This window comes from Copadichromis virginalis, linkage group LG22 (genome assembly GCF_057382275.1).
Source record: "Copadichromis virginalis isolate Kocher_CV1m ecotype Utaka linkage group LG22, C_Virginalis_male_GT1.1, whole genome shotgun sequence".
Classification (NCBI taxonomy): Eukaryota; Metazoa; Chordata; class Actinopteri; order Cichliformes; family Cichlidae; genus Copadichromis; species Copadichromis virginalis.
The window spans coordinates 20673659-20697165 of NC_140638.1; the positions used below are offsets into that span (position 1 = coordinate 20673659).

Genomic DNA, 23507 nt, shown 5'->3' on the forward strand with positions numbered 1-23507 from the left:
AAAGGCCTGACAATGGGACCTGAGAGATGCATCTCGCCTTTCAGTTAATCCATCTGCTGTTCACTGAAGCCTCATCAGAAATGGTCTCAGTGGAAGGACGGCTGTCAAGAGGCCATTCTTAAGAAAGGGAAACAAGGAAAAAAGGCTGATCTATGTCAAATTACACAAGACCTGGACTCAAAATCAGTGTCAACAGATGTTATGGAGTGATGAATACAAATGAGACAGTTTTGGTTCAAATTGTTGCCATTAAGTATGTAGGAGGTCACGAGAGAGGTACTATCTATAGAGGTGTCATAGTTTTGGCTGCATTTCAGCCAGCAGTGATTTGGGACCTTGTCAGATTTTATGGAATTATGAGTTATAAGCTTAGACCTCAAGATCTTTACTCAGCACTGAAAGCATAACAAAATAATGGTGCATTCATCTATTACTCTTAAAGTCTACTACTACCTGGGCTATGGTTCTGTGTGTATATATCTTCTCTTGTGCTGCTTACCGTCTTGTTTTTGACCTCTGAATACTTGGTAACATTGACCTGAGACTTCTTCTGTGAAGGCAACTGAGTGTGGCAAAGGAGGGATTCACCGAGGCCAGCCTCGGTCTCCTGGCCAATCAGAGAAGGCGACAACTGCTAACAGGCCTGCTCAAGTCTCTGAGGACCATCAAGACCCTGGTAAAGTTAACTCACATGGTTTACTATGCAGCTTTTTTGGGGGGGGGGGGGGAGACCAGGGAGCAACCACGGAGCAACCACAAGTTTCTGTGTTTCAGCAGCTGCTAACAAGCACTACATGTTAACAGTGATGTATTGACCAGTGAGCATGGAATAGACTATCAATGAATTTAAGTGACTTCGCTGTTGTAGTTGAATATATCTGTGGTTGGGTAATGAGTTGAGCTCATGTCACCTTTGAAGGGGGCAACGAGGTGCCTTAACAAACATGAAGTTTCAGGTGTATATGTGGAGAGGGTGCTTTGCGCTCGCATATTTAGGTGCTCAAATTGCATCCTACATACAAAAAGTTGAGCTCGACTTCTAATCATTCTTCAACAATTCAACAATTCTCAGTATCACACATCAGTGATCTTTAATTGGTTCTTGAGGTCATCCTGCAAGGATTCATTCTGTTGTTTTGGTTAATTCAACTTTCAACATTGTAAATTCTGACTTTTGTCTTGGTGCTGTCCTTTGAATTACTCTAGTAATGAATACATTTTTCTGTGCACTATTTTCTTTCTACTCTTTTTATTTACTAATGTGTATTGGTTGACCTGCAAAATCATTTAAGTATGATGTAGTCCTCTGATTCTGACTGACCTACATCGCTCTGAAATAACTTCATAAACACAGTGTGATGTTACTGTTAACAAATAAATGCAGTCTTCAGTAATCACTGCAACAGTTTCTCTACACATGATTTAAAATTAAGCTGGGAGTTAATCAGACATGCTCTCTTTTAATCACTTTAATCATTTGCTCACACTGTAATCAGAAAAATATGCTGCCAACATGATCACAGCAGGAAAGCGCAGAGCAAGTTTGAATAGATCATTAGTTCGTATTGTGTCCTCTTAGGTATTTGATGCTGTATTCATGTGTTTTTCTGCTTGTCATTGCTCCCCCTCACAGCAAAGAACAGATGTAAGACTCAGCGAGATGCTTGAGGTATAGTAATCCCTACACGCACGCACGCACGCACGCACGCACACACACACACACACACACACACACACACACACACACACACACACACACACACAGTAAAAGGTCAAACATCAGTGGGGATTCAACATTGAAAGCAAAACCCACACAAACATGAGAGACAAATACAAATCTATATGTGCTGTTAAGGTCAGCAGTACAGTATATGGAATAGATTTCACTGCCACTGTGTGTAATCCTTGGTTATTTGCAGAGTACCTGCTGTTATAAGCATTTTAAGAAAATTGTAGTATTAGACTGGATCAGAATCGTAAATCTATAGTAAACCATCATCCACAGCTTTCACCTGGTGTGATTATGGACTAGTTTTTCCATTAAGCCACACTGAAAATCCTATATTTTTGTGTCATGTAACATGCATTAAACATTATAACTCCTCTGGTTCTTTAGGAGGAAGATTATCCAGGTGCAATCCAGCTGTGTCTGGAATGTCAGAAGGCCGCCAGCACCTTTAAACACTACAGCTGCATCAGGTAGAGTACGAGCAGATTGATAGAGTGATATGTTACCGTATCCAGCGGGAGTAGGCATCGACTTCATTTTTCTGTCTGGAAAATATTTTGTTATGAATATGATTTTCATGAGTTATGCTGTTGTTTTACATCTTCCATTGTCAATTCTTATTTGGGGTAGAAGAAATTTAGAGATTGACCTGATTTTAAAATATTGATTGGTTTCTCTTGAAATGTGTCTTTTTTTTCATGGCTGGAATCGAATTGCTCTGGTGTAAGACGTAGCATTAACAGGGCTTGTTATGTCCCCTTGTTTGCATTAGGTGTGATATCAGAGTAGTTTCTAAAAGTTTTAACCCTCCAAAGACATTATTAGTGCGCTGATATTTCAATCTGAACCAGAACATCTTTACTTCAGCCACAGTTTTCTTTTTAAACATTTGGTTTGGTGTTTTTGGCGAGCTTTAATTCTGAAGTCCTCAGATTGGAAAACACATATTACCAGTTACAGGCAGGAAGCGTGAAGGTTGTGCCACAGAGATAGTTAGACTGGAAAAACTTATCAGAGGTGGTGACAAATGTAAAGCAATGAGTAGCTTCTTTATTTTTACGCTCTCCTTTTTTTTAAATGTAAGAGTGAGATTTGAAAAGCTTTAGGGATGATTGATGCAGAGAAAACGGGAAATATAGTGAATACTTGACGGTTTGTAGCTGGGTGTTCAGACCTTTTTATGCATTGACAGATTGATCCGGGATGCCAGAGAGATGAATAATGATCATCTCCACCCATTTCACCTGCCCACGGATCCATCTTTTTGTTTTCCTTTTTAGTCAGTTTCTTGACAGTCACGGCTAATGGCTGTCCCTCCCTGAGCCTGGTTCTGCTGGAGTTTTCTTCCTGCTAAAAGGGAGTTTTTCCTTCCCACTTTGGCTGGTTTTCTTTGTATTATTGTAGGGTATTTAAATTTGGTGCCCTATACATAAAATGGAATTGAACTGAAAAATTGTGTCTGTAAATTGTATTACGGGACACTGTGTTCCTAACAGCCTGTTGCAAAACACATAATTTCTTTAGATTGTCAAAGATAACACAGTTTGATAGATATAAAAGATTATTTTTTTGAACCATGGAGGTTCAACATGTCAGGCCAAAAAAAATCCCCCCAAAATAACTACATACAACAGAGGGACAGTATCTGAAAGACATATCGTTAAGGAACAGAAAAAAATGCAGTGAAAGATTCCCATTGCCTTTGCAAACATGCACATGCAGATTTTATTTTATATCCCACAATGTCTTAACACAGTGGAGCAGAAAACAAAGGCAGCCTCGTTGTGATGCCAGAATGACAACCTGACTGTTGGGAAATGGTGATCAATAAGGCGGCGTTATGCAGAAGGGATTGTTTTGGTGTGGAAAAATCCTCCCACTGTCCCCTCCCGCCTGCAGCTGCCGCCTATACATGTAGCTATCACCCCTGTTTCCACCGTCATTAATTTATCATCATTGCAGTTTCATTTCGAAAGTGATGCTCTTTAAATGTGCTCGACTGTGGGTGCGTGGATTAGACCTTGCACCATTTGCCACCAGTGTCAACACCCACCACAAGAAGCCTATCAGTGCAGTAACTTGTTTGTGATCATCGTAAAACTTGTTCTTGCAGTGGAAGTTTGCTTGCTCTTCACACTCGTGCTGTTTTTTAAATTCTTCCACTGTTTCTTCCTCCTCAGTGGATGCAGTTTATAACATGGGTACACTGATTACACATCTGTCATGCTGCGCAATAACAAACTGCACTTTCTGTCCATACCCCTTAGGCGGCCCGTTGCCCGTCTGCTACACTTCCATTTAACCTTGTAGCGATGCTTTTCCATTGATTGCTGAAGGTTGTACATTTGTCATGCCCACTCTTCGTTTGACTCCATTTGTTCCTTACCCTTTAAAAGTCAATATCGTCTGCCCATGAAGGTACTTAAACGGCTGTCTTGGTCCATTTTCTTCAGGCAGCTTAAGGACCCCATGTGTCCAGCATTGTATTCACGAAATGTGAACTCCGCTGTGATCTTAGAATTACAAAGGCGGTGTCTAGTCTGCAGAAATAGAAAGATTGTGCTAGATGTGTTTGTTTTATTGTGCAGGAGAAGTACAGCTCAGCATGTGAACAGTTTAGAGCAGCCTGCCCAACATCAGCAAGCAAGCGTCACGAGTAATAGTGTGTCACTTGAATTTGTGTTTTCTTGCTATGCTTTAGAGATCATGATAAAGGGGTACCCCCACCCCCTACCCCCCGAGCATATTCAGAGTCAGCTCAGTTTCTTTGGTCCGATGGATGTTTTTTGGTTTTTTTTTTTGTAGTTTCCCTGCCCATTTCTGTATTTGTGGCTTGTTACTTTTTCTGGTGCTTTATAAGTTTGGAAGGAAGATGATAAAGGCGACCAACCCCGTTCCCTTACTGACAAGACTTGACACCTTAATATGTACCAATAACGATGTCTGGATTTGTCCAAGGGTGTCCATAGTAACCTGTGTAGGCGGAGATCACTCGGACTTCTGACGTACACGTAGTCATTTTGTTCTGGATGCCTGAAATATGACAGAAACCACTCAGTTTCCACTAGGTTACCCCTAGTAGGCATCCAAGGGGGAAAGAAGTAACATTTTCATTGATTTGTAGCTTGCCCTTTCCAATAATAAGCAGAAAGTATCGATCGTGTCTTAATTTCTCCAGCAAACCAGTTTTAGTGAGACATGTTGTCTCTCTTTAATATTTGGATCTAACTGGGTTTTGATGTTAGCTGCTGTACTAAATACTCAGTTTATCAGATTAATCAGAGCGTATGCATCTGTATCCAAGGTTTGCATAAGTTTTAGTCCGGAAAACAAAGTAATAAATTAACAAAAAGCAAAATAAAAAAGGAAAGTGACTCAAAAATCTGATAAAATTTACAAGCGTTACTGAATAATCCATTACATTGTATCAGCTTTTGGTGTTACCTTGGAGCCAGCAAGTCATAATAGTACCCATGCAGAACTCCAATAAAGACATTAGTTGCAAATACCTCAGGAAATATTACATAAAATCTTGTACCTGAAAAAAATAGTAAAACAAGCTAAGCACATTCTAACAGTCTGACAGGATCAATTTCCCCCGCTGCTTTTCTTTCTAAACTCTTTTATCTTTAAACTGATTCCTACTTACCCTCTTCTCTTTTAGCTTTCCACAAACCTCAGCTGCTTTCTGTCTGGCATAATTCTAGCAACTGCCATCCCCTCTCCCCCATCTTTCACTCTTCCAAGGTCTTTCCCTGCTTCTTTGTTGCCTTTCTACCTGTGTTGTGCAGTGGCTATTATAACTCCAGCAAAAATGTCACTCTCACAAAATCTGAGGATCCTGCAGATCCTTGAAAGCACAACACACATCATCTGTTTTAGTGAGTCAGTGTGAAGAAACTAGCCCCAAGGCTCTATGGACACCTTTCGCCAGTTATTAGTGAAAATGGGGTGAAAAAACCCTCCTAAATTCCATCAAACTATGTTTCAATGCTTGTTTTCCCTGCGGGGAACAGATTGCTAATTAGGTTTTTCCTGCTCATCTGTTATTTATGCATTCTGTCTGATCAGCGATGACTGCCAGTATATAGGGAGGAGCTGCATCTGTGCATTAAACCGTATGTACTGGACAGTGACGCATACAGAGGAGAAGGACTGAACAGCAGTAGGTGATTGGCTCTCATTGACTTCTTGTAGATCTCAACAACCAAGAGGTCGAAAATTTTGTGCCAAGTGTGCTTAAGTTAGGCTTAGAAACTCATTTAAGGCTTCAGTAATGTATGATTAAATCAGCCACTTTAGCTCACTGGATATCATGCATTCTGTGTAGATGTATTATTAAAAGTGCAGGTGAGTCCACTGCTGTAAACTAAACCAAAAGACTAAAAAATGACCTAACTGCTGTTCAGGAATTACAGCCATTTCTTTACATGTACTCCCTCATTTTTAGAGTTTTAAACTGAAATGGACAAAATAATTGAATTTTAAATACAAGGATTATTTTTAATACTTGGGTAAAAAATGTAGTCTGTGACTGCTTGAAGTCCTGAACTCATGGACATCACCAAATGCTGTGTTTCCTCACGTGGGATGCTCCACCAGGCCATAGCTGCTTTTTTATGGGTCTCTCTGCTTTCAGGTTTGTCTTCAGTAACTGAAAAGCTGCTTTATTGGGTTGAGATCAGGTGACTATCACATTCTTTGCTTTGAGAAACTCTTAGGTTGCCTTTGCTGTTTGCTTTGGATATCCACTTGCGCTGTGAAGCACTGAGTTTTGCAGTATTTGGCTGAATATGAGCAGAGAGCATAGCCCTGTCCACTTCACAATTCATTGCTTCTTCTATCAGCAGTCACTTCATCTATAAACACCAGTGACCTGGGTCCACTGGCAGCCATACATGTTTGATAGATGATGTTTTATACTTTGGATCAGGAGCTGTTTCTCTCCTTTTCCATAATTTTCTCTTTCCATCATTCTGGTGGAAGTTCATCATGGTTTCATTTGTTCAGATAATTTTTTCCGGACTGTCCAGACTCTTTTAGATGTTTTCTGGCAAATGTTAATCTAACCTTCCTGTTCTTGTTTAACAACTGCACATTGCTACATTTATATTCATGAAGGCGCCTCTTGGTTGTAGACCTTGATAATGATGCACCTACCTCTTTGACAGTATTCCTTACTCGGATGGATGTTGTGAAAGGAAACGATTTGAGCTTGTCCTCTTTTTAAGAATACACTAGATTGTGGATTTGGCTACTCCTAATGTTTTTGCTGTCTCTCTCAAAGGTTTATTTAGTAAATGGAGGCCTCCTTCACTTGTACTAACATGTCTTTCAACCTTATATCAAGAGTTCCTGTGAACAGCTACGAAATGCAAGTTCAACACTTGGGATCAACTCCAGATCTTTTATCTGCCTAATTTGTCTTAATGTAGTGAGATAACCTGGCCAAGAAACCTGTGTGTCAGTCAGCTTTCTAGCTACTTTAAAGCCTCTGAAAATGGGGAGCTATGTATAAAAATAGCTGTAATTTTTAAACAGTTAATGCACTATCCTTTAAAAACCCTTTGAATCAAAGCTGAAAGTCTGCACTTCAGTCAGATATTGATTATTTGATTTAAATGTGGTGTGCAGAGGCAAAATCTACTAAAATTGTCTTTGTCCAAAAACTTGGACAAACTTGCAGAAGTTTGCAGCTAGCAAGGTAGACAGCCAAGGTACACACTGAAAACAGCTTCTGTGTTTGGTGATATTTGAGGTCTGCCACTAAAGAAAAAAGCAACCGAGGTTGTGCTCGCGTCAGCCTACACTGCTAATGATTATATTTTTCTTTTATGCTTTCTCAGTACTTTTTAGCTCGCAGTTTAGCTCCTGTTACTCTGCACTGCCACATAATACACTTTAATGTTTCATAACAGGGCTGTAGGAGAGACTGCTAACCTTGAGTTCACCTCTGCACAGAATCAATCAGGGATTGGTTTGGCCTCTTACATTCTTTATTTTGTCTCTCTTACGCACACACACAGACACGTTATAACAAACGCAAACTGTGCTCCACTAGAGGCTACAGTACCTGGCTTACGGATCACACACGAGTCTTAACCGGTCTTTCACACAGGGCTGTGTACGTGTGTGTTTGTGTCCACTGGCATGGACTCTGCATGTGTCAGTCCAGCTCCCAGCGTGCTACCGCATAAAAAGGAAGAAGCAGATTAGCAAACGTGCAGCAGCTGTGCTGCTGAGCTCAACCTGGCACTACTCCCCGAATCACTCTGCCCCACCTGTCCTCCTGCAGCTAAGCAAAAACCACACCCAGCCACCACAGGGGCATTTATCATCCTGGCCTCTGCCCTTCTGGTGGATGTTCTTAGTCTTGCTCTACTTTGGGCCTTTCCTGTGTACATTCAGATTTATTAGCATTGATCAGTTCATCCCTCTGGATGAGCCTGCTTTCCAGCTGCCTTCCAACTAATTTTCTTTATCTTGGCTTTTAATCATAGAGGAATTGGCTGTGACTTCCTTTTTCATATTGTGGCCAAGAGTTTCTGATGTTATCGTTGCTGTCACGCATTTGCATCCCCGACTGTATCTCATACCTGTGGTAAACAGCTTAGTCATCACTGAAAGTTAAACTGAGGCTGGCTGCTGCAAATCAGTCCTTCCTAACTTTTATTCTCATCTCTGCCTTTTTTTTTTCAGTCTAAACACCCACATTTCGCTTTGTGCACCTTATAAACGCACACGCATGTCTACACACGTAGATACATTACCGAATTTCAAAGTGTCTGACTCATTTATTCACCTGTTTTGCAAACTGCTACGTGCAGCTTCTGTCCCTTTGCGGACTCCTTCTCTTCTTCCTCACTGCCTAGCCCTCACTGTAGCTAGATGCTTAATTAGCAATTTGTTAAGGACACACTCTCCCTTCGGCAACTACACACTCACAAGGCACAACATAAGAGCAGGCTGACCTGAAAAAGACCCCGAGCGAAGCGGTGACAGAGGCAGGAAAACAGTGAAACAGAGGGTGATTATGAATGGATGCAGTGGCGGGGAAGTCACAAGGGAATTGAATCGGAGTCTTGGGATCTGCAAAATAGTCATGTTTCCTGTTGATGCTTCTCAGCTTCAGAGTTGAAAGTGTTCGCCAGGATGAGTCGAAATCTGAACGCGCGCCAAGGATGCGTGGGCATTTTGTATCTCAGATAGCATGATGCTTGCACAGAAACACACACTATCAGCATTCACAGTTTATTTCACTGGCACACATATTTCCAAACTTGGTTTTCATCCATCAGTGATTTTCATGTTTTTTTAAATAAACCAATTAGTTGAACTAATTCATTCATAATTTGATCTTCAGTATTGTTTGTTATTGTTTTTCTTTACAGCTGAAATGAAGTTAAATGGTTAAAAATGGTGTGCATTTGGTTTAGAGTCATTTGTGATGGACATTTTCTAATATTTGTTGTCATTTCAAACAGATCAGAAAATGTAATTGACAGCAATTAAATGTCTTAAATAAAAAAATTATATTTTCTCATCCACCTTCTTATTTCCACAGCGAGTTGAATTCCAAACTACAAGACACTCTGGAGCAGATCGAGGTATGTGCGTCCATGCTTCGTCTCTAATTCCATTAGCAGAGAGCAGTAAAAGGACGTTTAGCAGTGTGTAATATGGAGTTCTAACCTCATCATTTTCCAGAAGCCTTGATCTGAAAGAAGCAATTTATGCTTCATTTTGACATTTTTTCATAGTTTGCCTTTCTTATTCTGGGTCTGCCAAATATTGACACATTCAGAAAAGTCGTTATTATGAGTGTGCAGGCATAGTAAATTATCTGTTTCATCTCTGGCTGTGTCGTGATATGTGTGCGTGCATATGTGTGTGTGTGTGTGTGTGTGTGTGTGTGTAATAAATGGTATGCAAGGCAATTTTCTCTTTACGCCTGCTGCTGCGCCTGAGTAGATTAATTACTTACAGTTTTGTCCGTAAACAAGAAGGAGACGTGCTCGTGTGCACATCCACCTGCCTGGGTGCTCGTTTGTTTACCTGTCAGCATGAGTTAGTTAAGAAGTGATGCAAAATCCTTTAAAATCATAAAGCTACTACAGTCAGAAGCACTTGGACCATCTATTGTGCATCTAAGACGGTCTTTTAAATGTATGAATATACACGTCCCCAGCATATGTTGTATACGTAGTCATCTGGCTCTCTTAATTACTTTACTGACTAGTTACTTCCTGTCGTGCAGTTCTAGTTTTTTTGCTTTTTAAGGCATGAGAAAATGATTTGCGATGCAAGGCGATTGATCATTTAGCCTTTATCGGCGCTGTGCTCTTTGAGGTCAGCTCATTGTTACACATTACACACTCTCATGCTAACTTTCCTTGCCTCCCCTTATCTCTTTGTCAAAGTCTTAGACACACACACACACATCCACATCCAATTACCTGCCCTTGGCTGTGTGTGATAGCTTTACAACTGCACGTCCATATCTAAATCCCCGGTCTTAAGAACGATAATCCCTCTCTTTTTATTTTTCCCCCCCCTTTCCCCTTACTTTGGCCCTTTTTCCCCTCTTTGTCATCTGCCTATTTCTGGCTCCAGGAGCAGCTTGACGTCGCTCTGTCGAAGACTTGTAAGCACTTCGATGTCTCGCACTACACCAAGGTCCAGCTGGCCTACACACTACTGGGGAAAACACAGGTCAGTGGTTTGACTGGCCTGCAAGGGTCAGCGGTAATGGCTAAACATGGATTGACAATAACCTGCTTATTTTCTTTGTTTGCTGCAACTTTTCTTTCGTTTGACTTTGTCTTTTGCTCTTATGGGGATTTTTTTGTGTGGACCTGAAAGATAACTCCATCCTTTCAGTTTCTGTCCTTGATGCTGTTGTTTTCCTTTTTGCACTCCTCTGCTACTTCGGGAGTTTGTCCAATTAGCTGCTAAAGTTGGTCCCTCATGTTTGCAACTTTTTTTTTTACCTTTTAGATAAAAGGAAAATCCAGAAATAGTTTGGTTAGAGCCAAGAAAAACATAAGAATGGAGTTTTAGTAAAGTTTTTCTTTGTTATTAATGTTATTACACCTTTTTAATTAAATGAGTGTATTTTTAAACCAGCTTGTACATTTTGTGTTTTCTCCTTGAAATAAAGCATATTTTAGTCTCTCTGAATGAGCATGGCCACATCATAATTTTCCAAAATGATCCAATATTCAAAACAAACAGTGTTTGCCTCGGACATGTTTAGCTTATTTGAAGCTGTAAAGTCTTTATGTTAAGAACCAAAACAAAAAAATTACAGCAGTTTCTCAGGGAGACACTATAATAGACTTTAACCTTGAATGACACTGCTAATATCTTTTATTAGTAACTCCTGCCTGTTTTTTTCAACTTTTGCTCCCATGTTCCCGCCTGAAATCGAGTTACACTGAGAAGATGAATCTTCTGCAAACACGATATCTTATTGTAAAGCTTTAAAATGTTAGTCAGTCTGCTGGATTTTGGTGCATTAGTGTGAAGAGGTTTCGCAAAATCCCATTATGGCACCTTGTCCACACGCCAGTGTTAGTTTTGCAAAGTTAAAGACGAAATTAGAAAGCAGAGAGCAGTGTAGCTGCTAACGTGCTGAATATCCTCACAACCTGAGAAACTTGCTTTGTTGCTTGCTTTGTTGAGAATGAATGATTCCGTACAGTCATTGTGTTAAGGATGATTTACAGGACACACTAGCAAACTAAGGAGCTGCTGTTGTTGTTGTCGTGTCTGTGTTTATCTCAGTTAGTCATTTTCTTTATCTTCATCTCAAATTTTGTTTTTGCCACATTGCAGACAAATGCGCTCTTTTAAACTGTTCCTTTTTGATACACAAATTAACTGTCTGAAGGTAGTAATCAGCCTCACAAAATGCCTAACAAACTGTAGCAAACTGTGCCAAACCATTTGCATCCCCCGCGTTACAATAGTCTCTTGGCAGTCATTACCTAGCTGTGATGGGCTGGTTTCATTCAAGCTAAATAGTCTGACAGATCGCTTTATTCCATTTATCTGTTTAATTCTTCTGCTTGTTTGGGAGAAGAAGCTGCAAAATAATGAGTCTGGACATGCAGTTTATTGATATTTATGCCTACTAAAGGGGACTCATGCTGATTTTTTACATTTTATTTTCCGCCATACATAACGCTACAATCGCCGAGGCTCACGTCAAATTTAGCTGAAGACGAGGTTTATTGTCACGAGGGCGGTTTGCCATAGTTACTTCCCTTTTTTTCCCTCTTCTACAGTCTAGACATTGTACAGCCAGTATTTTCTTTTTTTTTCCTCATGTGTTTTTGGGTCAGATGAAGTGAAACTCCCCGAGAAAGAAGAGAAGAAATGTTTAAATGACTTTTGTGCAAGCAGGGTTTCACAGCGGATTTTGGGGGGAGCTACATTTTGTGGTCATTTCTTTTAGTAAGAAATGTAATTGCACTGCAACACCCATTACCTAGGGCTTTGCTCAATACTCTTCCCACGTCTCTTGCGACTGTTGTGTCCTCATTTCTCAAGGGTCCCACAGTGAGACGGTGGGTAGGAGCTGCAAGACAGTAAATTGGGGGTAAATGTAAACTGACTTTAGAAAAGAATAAATTATAGCAGACACAAACCGACTGCATAACTATAGTTTTTTGGGGCTTTTTTGAAAGATAAGTGCTTTTTTTGTATTTTTTAGTTATGAGTATCTTTTGGAATTACTCTTACAAGAAAATCTTTAATGAAACTGTCAGTTAAGGTAATAAATCAATGTATTTAATCACTATTTTAGGTTAAATGAGCCTACTTTGTGTGAAAATTCCGCTTTAGGTCATTTTGTTTTAAAGCCCTCGCTTTGCTGTTGTTGTTTTCTTCCCATATTTGTCACTGGGATCTTTTCACTGTGAGCTTCCTGCCCACGATCAAACAGCAGGCAGACAATATTGATGTTGAGCATCAATAGAATATTCCCCACGGGGGTATGTGGAGACAAAAACAGTATTTTATTATTATTTTTTGTGTGTGTGTCTGTTTCTTTTTTTTTTTATTTAAGGGAGGGGAGTATTGAATTTACAGTCACCAGGTGGGCACGAATATACCTCCAGATAAATGCTTACACTACCTCATGTTTGCTGGATCTGTATATAGAAGAAATGTCATTACCTGTAGTCGATTTCAAACAAAAGCACAGCGGAGATGGAAGAGGCTCAGTGGGGAGTTCACCGAAAAGTAAATAACAGCAGGTTATTTGTAGGCAGTGTTTAAGTAGCAAGCGAGTGTGTAATGAAATTAATAGTGCGACGAGTGAGCGGAGCTGGAGGCTGCTAGCTCTGCCGAAACACAACATGCGTCACCAACATGTCTGTCTGTCAATGTGTTTTTCTGCAATTTCCTTATGACTTCATTAATTACCTTTTACAGCAGCAAACTACACTTTAAAAAAAAAAAAACAACAACAACTTTGACTGGAACACTGCAGTTCCCAGAGTACGCGGCTATCCTCATTTTCCTTTGTGCCATAGTGTGAAACTAGAAATATTAAGTATACAATATGTGTTCCAAGAAGTGTGATTTGCAATTTCCCTGCTGTTTGCCTTTTCACAGAGCCACACTGGCAGACTGACAGTGACATCTTGGTGTAATAGTTTTCATAACAGTGTGTTTGGCTCTCTCTGCAGACTGCTATGGACCAGTTACACATGCACTTCACCCAGGCCATCCACAACACAGTGTTCCAAGTTGTGCTGGGATACGTGGAGCTGTGCGCCGGCAATGCCGATACCAAGTTCCAGAAGATGCAGTATAAGGACCTGTGCACGGTAAGGAGCTGGTGCTATCTGTTTGTTCAGTGTTATGAGCGGCTTCTTTGCTATATAAAGGATTAAGTCCGCTTCAGCTGGTTAGCGCGAAAGCCTTTTTCTTTTAGTCAGTATGATGAGAGCATGAAACCAGTGCGTTGTGCTGGATACACAAATACTTACTCGAATACGTTCTTATTCTCTTGCAGTGGTTTGTCAGATTTTCGTAAAAGTTGAATTAAGGAGGAGAGAAGAGCACGGAGAACATGATTGAAAGTAAAGAAGTTATTACTTCAGTGAGAAGCATAGTGTATTGTAGCCTTTCACTGTGAGATAATTAATCTTGGTCACAATACAGACTCAGTGCACTGCAGCAGCAGCAGTGCTTTTTACTTGGGGGAGGGGGTCTCCATACTGGCCCACATTCCTCAGATCTCACTCTGTCTGTCTTTTTCTTTCCATTCAGATCGAAATAAATCACATTTCATGCCCAGCAAGCCAACTTGGCCAATTCATCATGAACATGCCGGGAGTGAGTTACACTCTCACCCAAGGGTATCAAGGAATGCTCTTAGTTATTGTAATCAAAATATTTTGGCTAGAAAATGCAAACTTTCTGAATGGAGAGATACCACTAGAAGTGGGGGGCGGGGTGCCACAACTTCATCTCACATAGCACCGTAAAGATGCTGAAATGTAACTGTGATCTGACGGAGCTCATTCATCCACAGAAGGACTACTTTATCAAAAAAAACAAAAACAAAGTTCACTCTATAAACCTGCAGTCTGTGTGCAACAGCTGACCTGTCAGGTGTGTAGAAGAGCACAGGACATTGTTGGTAATGTTTATGCTGCTGTGCCGCCTGTTTAAATGCACATTAAGAAGCTTTTATTGTATTGTTTTACTGCTGCGGTCTGATGTTGCAGGGTTTATCGTTGTTAAAGAAAAGTGCCACTCAGGACATCACACATCTGCTGCTTCAGAAAACCCAGATTTCAATCAAAAACACCTGATTCGTATCATTTCCCACAGTTTTTTATCAATCGTATTCAAAGTTCACAACAATATACGAGGCCTTGGGGGACATGAGCACCTAGGTTGGCTAATTTGACCTTGACCTTCACTATTAGTACCCAAGGTCAAAATTGAAAATTTCGAGAAACCATATCGAGGTATCCATCACATAAAAAGGCATGGAGAGAGCTATGCAACACACTTTTAATGTTTTCAGTACAGTCCCCTACCACATGATAATAACGCCATAAAATCCTTATAAAACATCAAAGCTTCGGTATAGCCATTTACTTTGTGGGGGAGTTATGCTCTCTGAGTGCTCTTTTGTGTTATTATTTATCACCATATTGTTATCACCCTGAGTCACATTAGTGTTTTGACCGGCATTTCAGTATGTAGCAGATACATTAAAGGTGAATGGCGGCTTTGGAGAGCTGCTGAGTAAAGTACTGCAGAAATGTGAAAAAACAAAGAGAAAATAAACACTCCATGCTGCTCGGCTCACTGTAAAAAAGTAACTTTACTGTCTGTAAAGAGCTTTTTTAAAGCTTGTCTGGCACATTAATGTGGCACAACCCCCACTGCCCTCCTACGCTACATGTTAAGGTCACCTCTGTTACATTAAAATGTCATTTGTGAGGACTCTCTTAGCTCATATTGCCAGCTAATTCACCGCGCCTCACTGTCCTGACAACCTTGATATAGCTCGAGCGTCTCTCTCTCTCTTGAGAGAGACACAGAGTTGGTATTTTGTCAGTATTGGAGGTGACGTGACATCCTCAGAAAATATGTCCTCACGCCTGGCCTGCAACATAGAGGGTAAAGCATATGAAGGTATAGATAAAGGTTATCCCAAGCCTTATCTGAGGATACAGTTTCTCCTTATACGTCTGCTGTTGCTGTGGATTCCTCCCTGGTCCTTTGGTGTTTGAATGCACAGCTTTTACCCAGGGTATTTCCTGTATGCTTATATACACCATGGCCTGTCCTTTACCTCTTACCTTTGAGCTACATGCGCTTGCTTTCTGTTTTCATCTCTTCCACCCCTTTTTCCTGTGTGTTTCTCTCTGTTTATGCATGTTCTTCTACCCCTGCTGGTAGATGGCCTGAGAGGAGCTTATTTTGCTGTCTGTAAAGGGGTTCCAGGTCAAAGATTATTTTGGATGAATGTGTTCCTTCAGCCATTTGAAAGGCGACTGCTTGTATGTAGGAATTTTTTTTATACACAGTGAAAAAATCATTCTTCCTTCAAGACATAACTGATTTTATTCTTTTTAGTCTTCTTCCTTGCCTCCTTTTTTTCTAATCCGGACCAAGCAACTATTTATTATACCTCTCAGTCACGATACACATAAAACTGTGCACATCCTACTGTTTACTTCCGTTTGATGGAGTCTCTGTCAGAATATTGTGTCGCCTGAATGGTTCCACTCACAATACGAGCACACTATGGGTGAGTGTAGGTACACTTCAGAGAGTGTACCTACACTCACCCATTGAAGAGTTCTGAGGATGTTGTTACGGTCTTCTGTTCGATATGGCAGCTCATTCAGAAACACTCAAATGGAGAGGCATGTGAGCACCCACGTGCAGTTCCTTTGCTTCAATGACACCATATGAAGATCAAGTGTTTTGTTTTGACTCCTTACATTAGGTTATTTTATTTAGTGCACTTATATCTGCATTTGAAAATGTCAAAAGGACAATTCATTGAAGTACCTATTTGAAATATATGCCTATAGCTTATGTGTATGGAACGCCAGGACTGCCATAATGAATTAATTAAATACACCATTAAATAATTAATTAAATGTGGCAATAATTAATTAAAATTGGAATTAATTAATTAAATAAATAGTTATGACACATGTAATTAATTAATTATTGACACATTTAATTAATTATTTATGTATTTCACATTTTAATTAATTATTGACACATTTAATTAATTAATTATTGACACATTTAATTAATTATTTAATGATATATTTATTTATTTCATTTTGGCAGTCCTGACGCCTGGCTCTCATCATGAAATAATTTTATCTGTCAGCCTCACCCATCAAACTCAGGGGGCGGGGTTAACGCTGATCGAGTCAAAACCATTGCTTTGGCCTGGTGGCCATTGTTTCTAGCACACAACAACCGGCATGTGGAAGCTAACAGAACTGAGCTTTGAAAAACCCTGTTTGTGTGTCACCAAATACCGTTTTAATATTTTTTTAGCCGAGAATGTAGTGGTTTAATCTTCATGTGTCTGGTCGGTTTGTCAAGATACAGCCTCTTTGCAAAAGTGTTTCGATGATTTCGGAGATGTCTGCCCAGTCTCATGGCAAAGCGTGGGATAGACCCGCTCGCCTCGCAAGCAATCCCACCGACAAAGCGCAGGCCCCGGTACACAGCTGTAGTAACCCCCGCTGACTTCTTTTACTGAGGTTATATTTATCGGTGTTTTATTTCCTGATGTTCTTATGTGTCCTACGTGTTTCAGTCGCCAATTCTGAATTATAACTAACATTAAAAACATGTTTAAGGAGGAGAGAGAGCAAATAAATCTGTTTAACATCTGATCTTTGGGTTTTTGTTCAGTAATCAGCGTGACCTGTGTATAACCGCATAAAAGAGATAACGTTGGTGTTTCCGTCATGTAGTAACTGCTGGCTTTAACTGTACAAAGGTTGTTCGACACTATGAAACACATACAGACTTCATGATGTTCGGCTAATATTTTTATTGTGAATATTAATCATGCTGACCTCGCTCTGTACACCACGCAGCGAGGTCAGCATATCCACGATATCCTCAGCTCCATGAGTTAACACAAAGTTTCCCAGCTGACTATCTAACTGCCAACTATTCCAGAGACGTGAAAATATACAGCATAAAGAAAAGTGTAAGAGACTCAGCAGCAGATTAGAATAACAGTTATACATTTAATAAATCACCAAATGAATCCAAGAAACGAGCAAACCTGTTCCGACAATTTGAATTTGTATTCCCTCAGCTGCAGACTCGCTGCTGTTTAAATGTTTGAAAAGGAAGATTAGATATAAACAAACGTCAAACATAGACTCAGTCTGCCTTCACATTTTATATGAGGCCAGCACGTATAGTGGCCTCAGCAGGCTATTACTGAAATACACGTGCTATATCATAAACTATGATATAAACAGGGAGGTCCTATTAACATGTTTAGTTTTAAAGGACACCTTCCTGCCTTTAGTCTCATTCATGAGCAGTATTCGTTTTCTTCTAACATCCAGAAGTCTGCACAATGTGTTTCATAGTTTGTAACAAGCCTTTGACAGGTAAACATAACATGACCGAAAAAGCAAAAAAAAAGCAAAAAAAAAAGAGAGAGAGTGTTGACATAAGAAGAGAAAATTCTCTCAATTATGGAGACAGACAAATGGTTCATTTATGTTTGATGTGTGTTTATTCCTCCCTAAATATCGTCGGTGAAGTTTGCCATGCATGTCAGATTTTCCTGCGCATTTTTATACGTCTGCCAACAGAGAGAGAAAAAAAAAAATCACATTCTAACAGACAGCTGGTGCTTAGAATACAGTTGAATAACTATTAAAAAACAGATGATATTTAGATGATAGTTCAGTCTAATACATGTGCCAGTGAACCATTAAACGTCTGTGAAACTATGCAGTTATGAAACGTAACTTTAACCTCAGCCAAACCGATTTGCTCAGTTGTAAATAAAACAGCGAAGTAAACGTGACCCGACAGACAGAACCTGAGTGAATGAAGTCCAGCGTTTAACCACTGAGAGCTAAAACTCAGCTGAGGTTTGAAAGCTGTGTGCCGGTGATTGGACATCAGCCGCTGATAAAGCTGTTCGCCTATAAAGTGCTCTGTAAGGAAACGAGCTCCAGCAGCTCTGCGCTCGGGGAAAACACTATATTTACTTATCTTGTGCAGAAAAATGCGCTGACATTGCGTTATATCGAGCACCGGCTGCCCAGTTAAACTGTGACTATCACCAGGTAACTAGGCGTGTTTCTTGAATTAGCAGCAGGTGTTAAACAGCTGACAGATGAGGAGGAGGATGCATGCAGGTAAACTGAGGGTCTGTTGAGCTGATCGCTGGTTTCGTGAGAAAAATGTCAGCTCGTTCTTTATGTTACAGAAGCACAGAGACACAAGACCAGGCGGAAAGAGACGATCGTTCGGTGAAAATGAGAATCTGCGAATGCAACATGTGGAACACGGAGAGTGGAATATGTAAACAAACCGGTTAACGTAACCCCCTCGGTGCACTCTGCATGCTAACTGTTAGCAGAGCTAGTGAAATCTCTGAAAACATCTGAGCACTTTTGCAAACATGTTCTATGTTGACAACCTGACCAGACATACGTCGCGACATTCGCGGCTAAAACACTGTTAAAAGTGTAGCTGGTGACAGAAAAACGGGGTATTTTAAAACTACACCACCACCATTGCTGCTTGTGATTTGATCGGCATTCTGGGATAACTGGCTGCCCCAAGTCTACACAAGCAATCGATTTTCTAGGATCGACCTGTTTTGACTTACTTTGCACGGCAACCAATCAAATGTTAGAGAAGCTGCATGGGCAGCGTTAACCCCGCCCCCTGAGTTTGATGGGTGAGGCTGACAGATAAAATTATTTCATGACGAGAGCCAGGCGTCAGGACTGCCAAAATGAAATAAATAAATATATCATTAAATAATTAATTAAATGTGTCAATAATTAATTAAATGTGTCAATAATTAATTAAAATGTGAAATACATAAATAATTAATTAAATGTGTCAATAATTAATTAATTACATGTGTCAATAATTAATTAAAATGTGAAATACATAAATAATTAATTAAATGTGTCAATAATTAATTAATTACATGTGTCAATAATTAATTAAAATGTGAAATACATAAATAATTAATTAAATGTGTCAATAATTAATTAATTACATGTGTCATAACTATTTAATTAATTAATTCCAATTTTAATTAATTATTGCCACATTTAATTAATTATTTAATGGTGTATTTATTAATTAATTCATTATGGCAGTCCTGGCGTTCCATATATGTGGTTCATGCACAAGCTGCAGTGAGGTGCTCTTGAAGAGGTACTGAAAATCTAAAGAAAGTTTGTCCTCTCTCTCTCTCTCTCTCTCTCTCTCTCTCTCTCTCTCTCTCTATATATATATATATATATATATATATATATATATATATATATATATATATATATATATATAATTTTTGCGACACTGATCACTCAGTTCTTGTTTCCAAGGTCTGTCTGACATATATGAAGAATATACTTGTTCTGGCTCAGACTACACTGAAAATGTGTTTTAGGCAAATGAGCAGTGCTCTTTGAATAAATACTTTTGATATGCTCATAAGAAACGTTTGACATGCTCATAATAAACGTATTAAAATCCCACTTTCTGTGCTTGTCTAGGCCTGTAATAATGGGAAATTTTGTTTTTCTGTGGAAATGCAAACTTTACGGGCTCCTCCCCTGATAAATAAAATTTGAGGAAATGTTACAGCCACATCTCCCCCTGTGAACTCACCGTTTAGTTATGCGCCTTAAAAATTCAAGGCAAATGGGAGCACTCAGAAAGGTCAGTTCTGATTGTGAAAGGGTCTTATTAATTTTACATCAACATCTCATCAGTATTGGATAGCCTCACCTCCCATCAATCCCCTAGTCTATACGAATCTCTTGATTCAAATAGGTTAGTTCAGTCCAGAAGTCATAGACTGTCACACAGGAGAAGTGATGAGGGTGGACTGGGCACTTCATAACAAATATGATACATTTCTTGCTCGTAAACCATAGTGATTATAGTAATGATGTTTATCCAGCCTGTCAGAGTAAAAATAGCATCAAATGAGAATGAGCTCACGCAAATATTTGTTTTATTCTTTCCAGCATGCACACACTCATTTCTAACATGCTGGGATGCTATTTTAAATCAATAAGTGGCCATGATTTACAAAATGTCATACAGTTAGGTCCATCAATTTTTGGTTCTGCACACCACAGTGGATTTAAAATCAGCCAAGACGTGATTAAAGTTGAGACGTTCAGCTTTAATTCAAAGGGTTTGTTATTGGTAACACTGTAACTGTTTAGGAGACCCATGAAAGTTTTTTTTTCTAAAGATGTTCTCAATCCTAGATGGCCTCTGTTACAACACTCCAGTCGTTTAGGCTAATTTAGTAATTAGCCTAAACGACTGGGTATAAGAAGAGGATTCCAGAGATGGTGAGTCGTTTTAAATAGACATGGGGAGTGTACACCACTCAATACAAATACTGAAGTTAAACAATTCAGAAATAAATCTTCTGAGTGTAAAATTGCAAATTCTCATCTATGATCCGCAGTATATTGAAAGATTCAAGAAATTCTTAGAAGTGTCTGAATGTAAGGGCCACGATTCTGTAGTAAAAATTAGAACACGGGGTCAGAAACACTTCTGATTCCCATCGTCAGTGAACTGTTTAACAAATTCAAGTTAAACCAAATAACACACAAAAAAATATGTATTCTTTTCACGAGGAGATGTGATGACGACTCAGATTTGACACCTCAGCATATATTAATAAAGATGGGATTTCACAATGATTACAGTAGTTTCTGGTTTTGTCCAAGGGTAGCTGCATAGGTAGAGAACACTCTCATCCACTTCTGGTGCAAATCCAGTCATTATTTTACATAAGCAGGCCTGAAATATGAGAGAAACCGCTCAGTTCAGAAAAGAGGACCAAATGTTGCTCATAGTAGGCTTCCGAGGGGTAAAGAGTGAGGCCACATGGAAAAAGTCTGTCACCACTTCATCAGAGATGCACCGAGGTGAAGTGGGAGCTGTCATGAGGAATAAAAATTTATTGTTGTGGATAACCATCATAACATCTGATGTATTGATGGGAACTGTAAAAGTCAGAATGTACAGTGGTATTGTGGGTAGCTTGCACCTCTTTGAAAGCACCATTAATGCTGATTGGAGTACACAGGATTTTTACACGTTGCCATCCAGGTGTTGTCTTTTTTAAAATATTGCTCAAGACAGTGTAAAACCATATTCAGCACACCTCTGTGGAAATATTTGCTTTTTCAAAACTACAGCATGTGACATCTTTCGTGATGCAAAAATAGTTTCCTTTTTTTATGAATGGTAAATGGCCTGTATTTGTATAGCGCTTTTCTAGTCCCTAAGGACCCCAAAGCGCTTTACACAACCAGTCATCCACACATTCACACACTGGTGATGGCAAGCACAGCCACCCTGGGGCGCACTGACAGAGGCGAGACTGCTGGACACTGGCGCCACCGGGCCCTCTGACCACCACCAGTAGGCAACAGGTGAAGTGTCTTGCCCAAGGACACAACGACCGAGACTGTCCAAGCCGGGGCTCGAACCGGCAACCTTCCGATTACAAGGCGAACTCCCAACTCTTGAGCCACAATCTCCCCATGAAGCATGTTGCTAGTATCAAATTCAAAATGAGCACATTGGAAAAAAAACATTTAAACGCCTTAGATTTGTTGTTTGAAATTTTATGTCTGTTGTGTCTGTACACAGACTTTTTACAGTGTCCCAGATTTTTTCTTTAAAACAGAGGTATAGTGTAATATAGCTGCATGTTATGAGCTTTGCAGTCTGTAGAAGCTGATAGTGAGTCTTGAAACTTTCTTTTTAATTATCATTGCGACATCTGTCCCACAATCTTTGAGTTTGCTTTTTTTAAAATACAACCTTTGGGATTTTTGTATTACTGACCATTCTGTTAGGCCTTGGACTGAATTTGTACCCCCAGATGTTACTTATTCTTAGCGAGCAGCGCTGCCACGATCGTGGGAGAGCTTTTTTGTTAACTATTGCTCCAGATTGCCTCATTGCAAAATCAAACTAATCTACTGCAGAACGATGTGCATCTTATTATCCCAGCTCTTAAGGGTGGAAATTGGTCTCATGTAGTTTGTTTTTATTACCCTGTCACAGAAGCTGTTTAGCTGCGTTTTTAAACTTCCCTCAGTTCTCTCGGAGGAATGTTTTTGCTTTATTTTGGATCATCATGCCAGGGTGCCCAATTTATTAGATCTTTCTCTCTTTAGTCTCCTGGATGATTTGTGTATGTATCTGAATATCTGTGGTTTGAAAAGCAACAGGAAAAGTCACCAACTGCGTAGCATGGGCTCTTAATTGTTGCTTTTGGCAAAGTTGCGATGCTGCATTTACATTACAGTTTTGCAAAGTTTTTTTAAATTAATTCATTCTAAATGCTGGATCCTATTTCGTTAAGCCTCATTCGTGAAATCGCATTGAGGTCAGGATCTGTTTTGAAAATTAAATGTGCACAAGAAGACGGCAATCCAGGAAAAACCATCTGTTTCTAACACATCAAGTACAAAAAAAACTTCACAGAGATTATTAAGAATATAAGCTGTAATTTTAAGCTGTGCTGCAACTTTTAAGTGCAAAGACTGGATGCCAGTTATCTCTGTACTCAACTAATGTAAGATATTGCAGCTTTTACCCAACCAGACTCGTACAATAAGTCTGCAATGTGAAAGTGGGAGCCAGAATTGAAGAAAGTCTTCTCTGTGAGGTGCTTGTTTAATGATGTTTATTGAGTATTTGAGGGAGAGAGCCGGGGATTTGCGACTGTCCCTCGATCGAGGAAAACTGCATTCTCTTGTATTCTCTTGTCTTGTAAAATGTGAGGCATTTGTATTTTTTTCTGCTTGCTCCTGCTTATGCCCACTCGCACAATTAAGGGAGAAATTCACTTAGCAGCACTTTCTTTCCAAACCCTCCCTGATACTTCTTGGCATTTGAAATGTGCATAATGATGGGAAACTGTCTTGAGAAAATCAAATGCCTAAAATAGATCCCGAACAGCTTCCCAGCTCTCATCACTGAACTCGTGGAGAGGGATGTGTCCAGC

General features: G+C 39.7%; 1 protein-coding gene across 2 annotated transcripts in view; it reads left to right on the forward strand.

Annotated features, from left to right (window-relative positions):
* vps50 (VPS50 EARP/GARPII complex subunit) overlaps window positions 1-23507 on the forward strand; it is a 122195-nt gene that overhangs the window by 34915 nt on the left and 63773 nt on the right. For both annotated transcript variants that reach the window (XM_085446784.1, XM_085446786.1), the window contains exons 7-12: window positions 559-676; window positions 1634-1669; window positions 2117-2199; window positions 9294-9336; window positions 10343-10441; window positions 13426-13566. In XM_085446784.1, the coding sequence (XP_085302910.1) occupies window positions 559-676; window positions 1634-1669; window positions 2117-2199; window positions 9294-9336; window positions 10343-10441; window positions 13426-13566 (520 nt within the window). The remainder of the gene's footprint in view (window positions 1-558; window positions 677-1633; window positions 1670-2116; window positions 2200-9293; window positions 9337-10342; window positions 10442-13425; window positions 13567-23507) is intronic.